The sequence below is a fragment of the Mytilus californianus genome, unplaced genomic scaffold, assembly GCF_021869535.1.
Source record: "Mytilus californianus isolate M0D057914Y unplaced genomic scaffold, xbMytCali1.0.p SCAF_6, whole genome shotgun sequence".
NCBI lineage: Eukaryota > Metazoa > Mollusca > Bivalvia > Mytilida > Mytilidae > Mytilus > Mytilus californianus.
In genome coordinates, this window is record NW_026262712.1 from 30675381 (window position 1) to 30686585 (window position 11205).

General features: G+C 31.8%; 1 protein-coding gene across 1 annotated transcript; it reads right to left on the reverse strand.

Moving 5' to 3' along the window:
- Positions 1 to 628: 628 nt before the first annotated feature.
- On the reverse strand, positions 629 to 10944 carry LOC127705134 (endoprotease bli-like). The gene is made up of 7 exons (XM_052209386.1): positions 10872 to 10944; positions 8957 to 9063; positions 7758 to 7875; positions 6675 to 6967; positions 3992 to 4171; positions 3037 to 3203; positions 629 to 1330 (listed from the first exon to the last, which is right to left on the reverse strand). The coding sequence occupies exons 1-7, from the start codon at positions 10907 to 10909 to the stop codon at positions 1235 to 1237; spliced, it is 999 nt and encodes a 332-aa protein (XP_052065346.1). The 5' UTR covers positions 10910 to 10944; the 3' UTR covers positions 629 to 1234.
- Positions 10945 to 11205: the final 261 nt, after the last annotated feature.

Consider the following 11205-nt stretch of genomic DNA (forward strand, 5'->3'; position numbering starts at 1 on the left):
GGTACATGCATGAAACCTTACCATATTTAATTGAGTAGCTCCACGGGTGTCACAAATGAGTCGGAATTGCTAGCCCTTTTGCAGCATATGAGTTCAACCAAGGTACTTAGTGAAGTACGTGTTACTTAATCTTCAGTTTTTAGGTGTAGTGTATTTTGACTGTTGCTCGTCTTTTCGTATTTCTGGTTTTGAAAATACTGTTTTTGACTTGGTTGTTTTATTGCACCTTTGCTTTCTTCTTTAGTCTTGTTCATTTCAATTCGAAAAATAAAAGACCCCAGGGAGCAATTTAAATTACATCATGTATATTTAAAAAGAATCAGACAAGACCATGCCTAACTAAAAAGAACGTTTATAAAACACTTCAGAACTAGATTCAAACTGAAAAATCCAACCAGTACCGGGGTTAATGTTTCTCTTCTATGAAGCGTATCTATGTGTGATGGTTGTATATGTTACCTTTGCAGGAATTGTTATTTTTTTTTTTAAATTACCATCATAAAAGCAAAATTGAGGAAATGAACATTTACCATAAAAATGAATAATCCTATATATTACTAGGTAGTACAATATTTATGTGGAGTTCTTATTTCTTACTCCAAGGTTTTAAAAATGATAAAACGATTACTTGAACATGTTGAACGTTTTAATATTCGACATTCATTTACTGAAACAATGATCTAAAATTTCTGATAAGTACCGTTTAGGATTATGCCAGATTAAAAGCTTGAATGTAATCAACTGCTTGTATTTTTACTTTTGTATGCTGCGATATTTCAATTCTGATGAAGTTTTCATGAAGCAGAACGTGTCAGATGAAAACACATAGCATAATGTCAAGTTTCTCCATTATATGACATTGTGTTTTTTATACATGTAAGAAGGTATTTTTGTCAGAAAAATCACAAGACAATGAACAGTTGTGAAGTTTGGAAATAGCTTGAATAAAATATATATTAACACCAAGTGTTTTAAAAGGGTTCATCGAAGTTTACTCAAGCTTTGTTTGAAGTTTGTTATTACTTCGTGTTGTTCCCACCAGATCAATTATAATACCGAATTTTTAAAGAGTATCTGAATGAAAATGATATTTATTACAATGACTTAAGAAAAATTAAGAAAAGCACATCGTATGCTTAAAGTTAGATATCAACACTGAAACAATACAATATAGGTTAAATTTGCATTGTTGAGTACTATATGTCATTTGTATTTTTACAAAATCATTTGCATATCATACACATGTTGATCTTGACCCATTTGTTGATATGAATTCACAGGGTTCTTCTTTGTTTTTAACTGCATCAATTTTCTTGTTACATGATTTGTTCTGCAATATATAAAGTTGATATGATGTTATTTATTAAAATAGCATTACGAACAAAAGTACACACATGGTCATATTTTTCCTGTACATGTTTCGCCTAGAGTATCAAAATCGGAATTTGTAGAAACCAACGGACGTTTGATGTATCGGAATATAGATAATATACTTTAAAAGACTTAATTTAAAAAAAAAGGTGTATTTCAAAATGCGCAAAAATGTTGTTAAAACCTTGTAAAAATAGTATGAACATCAAAATTATTTATTCTGTAAAAATATTTCCTTTCTCTATTTGAACTGTACACGTATACCTACAACGTATAACAACAAAATTATTTTCATTTACCTGTGTTTATAGTAATTGCAAATGGCTGAAATTATTGTTCAAGCATATTGTTTTTCTTAAATTATTTAACATTTCACAGCGGTATAACATGTTACTTTAATCGTTCTTCCCTTAGTTTATTTATTTTGTATTTACATTGTATCATAGATCAAATTTATTTGTTCAGTGTATGTTCACTGGTGTTAATATGTCTTTTGATTGAGTTAAGCCATTTCAATTGATATTTTATAGTGTGTCTTTCTATGTTGTGATGTTACACTATTGTTTCAGATAAGCGTGAAGGTTTGGTACCATTTAAACGTTTAAACCCGCTGCAATTGTTTGCACCTGTCCTAAGTCAGGAATCTGTTGTTCAGTTGTTGTCGTTTGTTGATGTGGTTCATAAGTGTTTCTCGTTTCTCGTTTTTTATATAGATTAGACCGTTGGTTTTCCTGTTTGAATGGTTTTACACTAGTCATTTTTGGGGCCCTTTATAGCTTGCTGTTCAGTGTGAGCCAAGGCTCCGTGTTGAAGACCGTACTATAGGGGGAGGGTTGAGATCTCAAAAAACATGTTTAACCCCGCCGCATTTTTGCGCCTGTCCCAAGTCAGGAGCCTCTGGCCTTTGTTAGTCTTTTATCATTTTTAATTTTAATTTCCTGTGTATATTTTGGAGTTTAGTATGACGTCCATTATCACTGAACTAGTATACACATTGTTTAGGGGCCAGCTGAAGGACGCCTCCGGGTGCGGGAGTTTCTCGTTGCATTGAAGACCCATTGGTGGCCTTCGGCTGTTGTCTGCTCTATGGTCGGGTCGTTGTCTCTTTGACACATTCCCCATTTCCATTCTCAATTTTATTTGACCTATAATGGTTTACTTTTATAAATTTTGACTTGGATGGAGAGTTGTCTCATTGGCACTCATACCACATCTTCTTTTATCTATTTAAGGTGGTTTGCTGGTATACAAAATCCACTGATTTTATTCTTGTAGTGCCTCCAAAATGTTTGCCCGCAAAGCCCGAATTTTCTTACATAGCGCGTTGGTTGTATGAAATTTATAACGTGTTGTTTTCTTTTTTTTGAAACAGCCATTTTGAAAATCTTATAAAATCCGTGTTATTTTTTTTATGGTTTTTTGAAGACAAAAGTGTCAATGTTAAATGTATGAAAAATCTAGATAGTATTATTTTCCACAAAATTTTCATTGGCTTATATCTCAAAAACAAGGAATTTTTATCTGCTTTTCCAAAAAACGATAGTCTTCAATATTTTTCCGAATTGATTACACAAAATAATTCAATTGAAATTTCAAAAAAAATATTAATATCAACGTTAGGCACGCCAGTATATATTTGCAATTAACACACTATGATATACATACACTAGCCATACTGTAAATCTGTTTTCGTCGGAATATCAAAATAATTAAACACCCTGTGAAAATAACTGCTACTACAATTGATACGACTGGAACTATTATTTCAACATGTGTTTCTTCAGGAGGATCATGTAATGGCATTTCTTCACAATCTCCAACGGATGACAAATCTACAAAAACAAAAACATTGATATTTCTGTACATAATTTCAAACGTAATTTGAATGTCAGTTAAAGAAACTGACACCAAAATCCATTTAATTATGCTTTAACAATAACACGACTTGAAGTCAACAAATATAATTTCATACAACAGAGAGTATCGTTTTTCGTTTAATTGTTGACGTAAGAAACTAAAATTAGGTAAGATATCTAATATAGTTCTTTCGACATAGCAAAGTTCTATGTTAATTTGAAATGGACTTAGGAATCCATTTCAACCAACCATAACAAAAGTTAGATGCCAGCTAAATCAAAGTATATCAAAAGATTTACATACTGAATAAGATAAATAAACAATAGGAATAAAACCACTAATCCACATCCCAAATTGTTTTCTTTATTAATCAAATCACAGTCGAATCATTTTCTTTATATACACATTGGCTCCTTTTAAAGCCTCTGAATACCTAGACAATTAAATTCAGATTTTGTTTCAATCTCTGGTATAAGTAAATGAATATTCGAATTAGGTTCCAATGAAACAAGAACAATTGCAGCAAAATGTACACAGGAATTTCATACTTTTATTTAGTATTGCATTACAGATTGAACTTTATACTTTTAATCAGAGTATCGAACACACAAGTTTAGAAAAAATATAACTTTATGGCTTTACACCTATAGGTCAGCATATTTTCTAGAATGTCCTATAAATATGTTGTCTGTATAACTCTACAATGTTACCGTAGACAGTGATATTAGAATATTGATGAAAGGATATACTGAATAGGACTCACCTTGTTCAGACGTGTGTCCAATCGTCGGTCTAAAAGATGAAGGAAGAAGGGAAAACACTGAAGGCGAAATAATCGACGAATGTGCGGATGATAATTTAGTAGAGGATGCTGACGTAATTGGGGATGACGGAGAAGCATCTTTTGTTCCATAAAATGTCAAACCCCATTCTAACGTTGTTCCTAAAATATAATATATTAAAGTATAACTTGATTACTTCTAAATATCTATAAAGCAATAACATACTTAATAATTAGCTTAGTATCCCTGAACAGAAAATTTTGTATACAATAGTTTGGTACTTTTTGAATACCCAATATCTATAATCTCTTTATGGGAGGTCTATGAACAAAAAAGACTAGAAAGATTAATAGAACATCGATTAAAAATATTTGAAATTCGATCGCAATGAAAGGTGAATTACTTGACATAAAATATACGATTAAATCAGAGGTTGAAAAAAGACAGACAACTTCGTAACCAATAGAATATGTAAAAAAAACCAATCTCACAGCCATGCAGTTTCAAGAGGTTTTCTCAATTTACCCTCATTAAAAACGCTTTAAACGTATGAAACCAAGAGATTTATAAATATTTGGAAACATGGGGAGCTATATGACAGAACTTGACCCAAATAGAATAGCCAAATTTATCTGACTTTGCTTGGGGGAGTTGAAACTTACGTTCTTAATAATTTTCTGATTCATAAACGGGGAAATATATAATATATGTTATGCATCATGTCATTATCATTATATTAATTAACTGATAATACCCTACGGGACTAACAGTTCACCATCAGTGGTATTGACAAAGTACAAGAAAATGGAAGGAACAACTTAAATATGTCATGCGTCCGAAGTTTTTTTCTGGATTTACATTCAACAAAAACTCAGAAACCTTACCATTTAAAGCCATGGATATATAATACTTAGGAACTGAATTTTACACTAGATAAACTGTATGTGACAACACCGTTTTTCTGGAATTATCTCATCAGGAACTTTCAAATTATTAAGAAAACTAAAGTTTCAACTCCCTAAGGCAAAATCGACCTTAGCTGAATTTGGCTACTATTTTTTTTTGTCATATAGCTCTTCAATTGTTTTGGTTCTTATACATCCTTGGCTTTCAAATATTTCGCTTTGGGCGTTCCTGATGCAGGTAATTCCAGAAAATTGCTGTGGTCACTTCGGACGCAAGAAATTTATAAAGTGTTGTTTTCCTTTCTTTAAAGCAAAACAAATGGAAAACCAAGGTACCGAAACACGTTTAGAGTTGTATAACCAAAAGATACCTAAAAATAATTGCAAAATCCACCTGGTCAACTTTGCATGACGCAGTTGGAACTTTAGTTTCTTAATAAGTTCTAAATTAAGCAAAGGAAACTTTAAGAAAGGTATTACATAAATCGTATTACCATCAAAACACTGACTACTGAGCTGATGATACTTTCGAATACTAATAGTCCCCCAGCATTATAATCTACCAGGTATAAGAACCTGAAAGATGTGGTATGATTGCTAATAAGACAACCCTCTACCAGAGACCAAATGACGTAAAAGGTAACAACTATAGGTCACAGTAAGACCTTCAACAACGAGCAAAACCCATACAACATAGTCAGCTATAAAAAGCCCCGAAATGACAATTCAAACGAAAAAACTAACGGCCTCGTTAATCTACAAAACAATTAACAAAACAAATACGATAAAAAGCAACAAACAACAACCACTGATCTATTACAGGCTCCTGACTTGGGACAGGCATATACAGAATGTGGCGGGGTTACACATGTTTGCTGGCGCAATACCTTCCCCCTAACCAGGGACAGTACCACATACATATACATACAAACTATAACAATCAGTTAAAAAATTGAACAATTAGTAGTCACACAAGAAGTAGTATCAACCCAGTGCTAGTAGCTGACAATAATACTTGATAAATGCTATGCGTCCGAAGCGCTTTTCTATCTGGATTTACCTTCATTTGAAACGCCCAAAGCCCACAATTTGAGAGCTAAGGATAGGTAAGTACCGAAACACGTTAAGAGCTATATAACAAAAAAGGAAAAGAAAATATTAGTTCAACTATGCCAGTCCTGCCATTGTTCTTAGTAGTCGTGGTGATAGGACCTGAGGCAGCAGCATAAAAAACTTTCATATATTGTAAGCTAATGTGGCTGTCCAAAAATCATAGAATATATCTGTCTTAAAATTTCAGTCAGTAATCGTGTGAGCTTTCATTATCCATTGTCCTATTAGGAATCATTCTTTCTTTTTTAATCATTTAGAGATTTGTTCGTTTGTTTATTATTATTTTTTTTGCTTAAACAAATTCAAATAAACACAGCAAAACCTTATTCCAATATTTGTTACCACATGTTTTATCTTCATCATCTGTATTAGTAATTGCTTTTATACAGCGTGTTTCAATTTTGATCACGCCTCTTTCGTTAAAAGGAATTTTTAAGTGTCTGATGCAAATATGTCGAGTCAGAGTAATGTTTATTTTCAAAACTGCTTAAACAAAGAAAACATTTTTACATTAAGGTGTTGGCCATTAGAAAATGAATAGGAGTCTAGCTATAACAATTTCGTAGGCTGACTGGAATACTATGACAAATAGATATTATATAAAAAAAATCTCAACCAATGGATATTAATATCAATTCATACACACCGTTGGAAAGCATTAAATCATTTCCACTTATGTCCCCAGTCATTAAAGTCCATTTTCCAACAGATGATTCTCCCCAAAAATGAACAGTTATAACAGTCATATTCAGGTTCAATCTGTTGAGGTCTAAAAATCTTCCAGGTATTATATTTGATATTGTACCACTTGGAGACAAAAGATCTAGTGTCAGTTGTCCTGATCTTGGAGACTCTACTTTGAAATACACCTGTACATGTTCTAACGAATTAATCTTACAAATTTCAAAGGTGACATTCTCCGTACGATTCGACGATAGGCTATCAATAAATAATGAAATATATATATATATAGATATCAATCACTAAAAGTATAGTTAACAAAAAGGTTATTTTCAATAAATATTCTTCCAAACCATTATAAAATTATAGAAAATAATAGCTGTTATTCGGATCATAAAAGCATTTTATTCGTCTGATATTTTGTGGATTAATGATGTTGTGTATTTGTTAATTTTTAAGAAATGTGTGTAATTTGATGTACATGTAATTCGTTAAATTCTGTTTTATTTTTCATCACCTTCGAGCATTTTTTAGCTAACGGAATGGGTTTTGTTGATTGTTGAAGACAACACAGTAACCTGTTGTTAGCCACATCTTGTCATTTGGTATTTGCTTGATAGTTGTCTCATTTGCAATCATAGCAGATTATATGTATATCAAAAACAATGATACGATTCAAACAAGCTGTAGCTTGTATAAATATGACTGTTAACGTATCTTCATACTTGAATCAGTTGATTTATCTAACAAAGGAAACTTAAAGTTCAAAAAGATTTTGGGAATCTGGCGGTGTAAATTCATTCTTCGGCTACTATTTAAAAACAAGTTTTGTATTTGTCCTGGATTGCCTTGTCAATTTATTTGGCTTTTTTAAATTTTTTGGATTCGAGCGTCCAATGATGAGTCTTTTGTAGACGAAACGCGCGTTTTGCGTACACAATTTTAATTCTAGTATCTACGATGAGTTTATTGATAATATGGTAAATGATTTTATTATTATAGTTGCGAGAAATCGGTTGAAATATTCTTAATGTACTTATCCATTTACCTGCAGGAAATATTGGACCTGAAACTGCATACCGTTAGTTCATTTATATTTTGCCACGTTTCAGCAATATCTACAAGCTTACCAATATCTAAAAGCCCAAATCCAAATGTTTTTGACACTGAAATTGTATTTCAAAAACATTAGAGTACTGTCATGTATTGATTTATACAACATTTTCCCTATTATAGTGCCTTACTAAACTCTGGAAACTAGACGAATCAATTTATAATTTATAAATTAAGGCGACAGTATTTTACCGATGAGCATATCAAGTTAACAAACAAAAACTGAGAGAATCGCATGAACACCAAATTGAGCGCGACAGGGTGTTTCCTACCATGCATGCATCACCTGCTATACGAATTCACACACAATCGACTAAGTCAAGATAGGATAGATATTTTTACAATGAGGGCATTTTGTTTTTAAACTTAGTTTATCAACAAGACTATATGTACATACAAAACCTGATGTTTCTGTTATGTTACGTAACGTCATTCATTGCCTAATATTTATCGAGTATCACGTCCTGTCAGTGATCTTAACAAATATAAGCCAGTATCACCAAAGGAAAAATGAACAAATTCCGATAAATAGTTACAGAAAGACATACCGATGTGCAAAAGGTTTATATATTTAAGGGTTTACTAAAGACATAGATATGTTAAGTGAAATGAAATTCAATACCCTTTTATTTTTCAAAAGAGATCCCTTTCTCAATTATTTTACTGCTTTTGAGAGTTCTCATATAAAATGATTAAATAGTGCTTCTAACCTTATTTTTTTCCAATATAACCACGTCGTATGTATACTTATGCAAATTAATAATTCTATATTAATGACACTTACATATTTGCAGTACAGTCCGCCAGGGAAATGTCACATATGCGGGTAAGAGATTTATGTAAGTCATTTTCCTTTAAAATTTTAAAACAATAGGGCTTCTAAAATAGAATACTTCAATTCCTTCATTGGTCCATAGAAGTACATATCGAAAGCATTACCTGAAAGGTACATTTAGGTCTAAAGACAATTTAAAAATGAGAATCCACAAAGAAACCAACATGAATATGCCTTATTCAAAAATTTGCCTTGGCAAGGTTAGCCCGAATGCAGCTTAACTATGAGTCTGGTCCAAAGAATTTAGAACAAAACTCAAATCTGTGTTTGTATAATATTATTATATAATGAAAATATACCTTTTTTACCGACTGCATTTTCTTTAAAATCATTTGGGTTGAATGGCAGATTTGGGTTTGAAGACAGCACCAATAAGTGCATAACATCTCTATAGCTGAGATTTGGACTAAAAAAGAATTCACAAAGAGTAAATTTTGATTCTTTCAATTCTTACTACTATTTCACATAATAAACGGTACAAAATTTACTGTACAAGATACGGATATCGACAATAAGTGCCCCTTCAGTGATGATCGAGGAAAATACTTTTTGAAAATTCAAAACTTAAGACAAACTTTGAAGAGCTTATATAACCGAACTTAAAAATATAGCCAAAACCCGGAGCTTTACGTGATAGATGTACATTCCTTTATTCAAAATGGTTTTCTAAGATTTATAATAGTTAACGATAAATCAAAATTCATATTTTTATGCCAGTAAAGAAGTTTCAATCTACTAGGATAGTGAAATCCTCATAGACTAACAGTCATTTACTTTGGTTACTTAAATTCAGGGAACGTTACACACTTGTAGATGAAGAGACTAAATATGAAGAAACATTCTTTTTAGTACAATAATTGTATTCAGATATTGTATTTCCGCATGCAGGCATTAAATTTGAACTATACGTAAACTCAACAACACAAATAACGCACCACTTTTCCTATACTGTTAACCAACTAATTTTTGCTGACGATTTATTTTCGTGACTTTCGCAAATTAAAAAAATAACGCGAATTTAATTTGTCGAGAATATGTGAAACTTTGATCTTCCATTATATAATTATATCAAGCAAATGAGAAGATTGTATGTTTCTTTAAATTTTGGTTCATTTGTATGTTTCGGAGTTTAGTGTGGCGTCAATTTTGCTGAACTATTATACATTATTGTTTAGGGGCCAACTATAGCACGCCTCCGGGTTCGGGATTTTTATTGAATTGCATTGAAGACCCATACATGGCCTTGTGCTGTTTTCTGCACTTTTGTTTGGTTGTGGTCTATTTGACACATATCCCGTTTCCATTCACTATTCTTTTTCAGTAGGTCTTACAAAAATACTGCACTTTTATAACATAGGAAGAATATTTTCCAAAAAAGGTTCTTCACGTTCAGCGTGTAACTATAACCGGTCATATTATTTATTGATTTCGTTGAGTACTTTAAATTTCCTTAATTGGTTGTTTTACCTTCAAACACATCTACACCTTACTTTTAAATTACTAGTTTTTTTTTTTTACTGATTGGTATATGATGTTTTGATATTTTATAATGATTGCATTGTGTATATTGTTGTATTGGTTGCCTTCAACCCCTAGGAATATAAATGTGCATTTCCTAATAAATATATGAATAAATTTATTCTATAAGACCACATATAATTGACCTAAACTTTCAGTAAGAATGAAACTGGTTTAATCTAAGAACCATAAACACTACAATCTTCAGAGGATATAAAGTGTCTGCAGGGGTTCTCCAAGGTTCATTTTTGGGACCCCTATTGTTTTGTGTGTATACAATTCATATAAGCGCTAATTCAACATTGCTCTGCAGATTATTTGCGGATAATGCCTTCTTTTTATATTCTAGTAGAAATCTAGATTTAATACAAGAACATGTTTCAAATGATTTAACTCAATTGCATAACTGGTCAAACAATCTGGTAATTTTCTTTTAATGAAATGGAGACAAAAACAATATGTTTTCAAACGGACAACGTCCAGGAAGCCTTTAATTTCAACTAGATAACTAAGAAATTCCGAGAAATTCCTAGGAGAATAAGTGTACCTTCATAAACTTTTGCCAACCCTTTGTTTTATGGACAGATAAAAGTATTTTCCATTCATTTCTGATGGTAGCTGGAACTTGACACTTAATGCACATACATTCCAAAATGAATATGTGCATCTTGATTTTTGCTAAATATAATGACATACTTAGCTTGCAATACTAAAGCAATAGCTCCAGACACCATTGGAACGGCAGCAGAATTTCTCCCAAATTGTCCAGTACAACCATTAATGTTATCACTTGTTTCCTGTAAAACGTATTTTAGTTTTGTTCGTTTCTTATATCTTCATATCGTTTGTCTATTGTTCAATTTGGTGTTGATAGCAGATAGTTGATGGTTTTATTTATTTTCATTTATATTATTTGAGGTCTCTGGTCGATGTAGAGCTTAACATATTATGTTGACACCCGGCTGTTATAGAAAACCATAGGTTGACCTCTGGTGCGTGTTGATTTTGTTATATTGTTGAATTTCTGTTG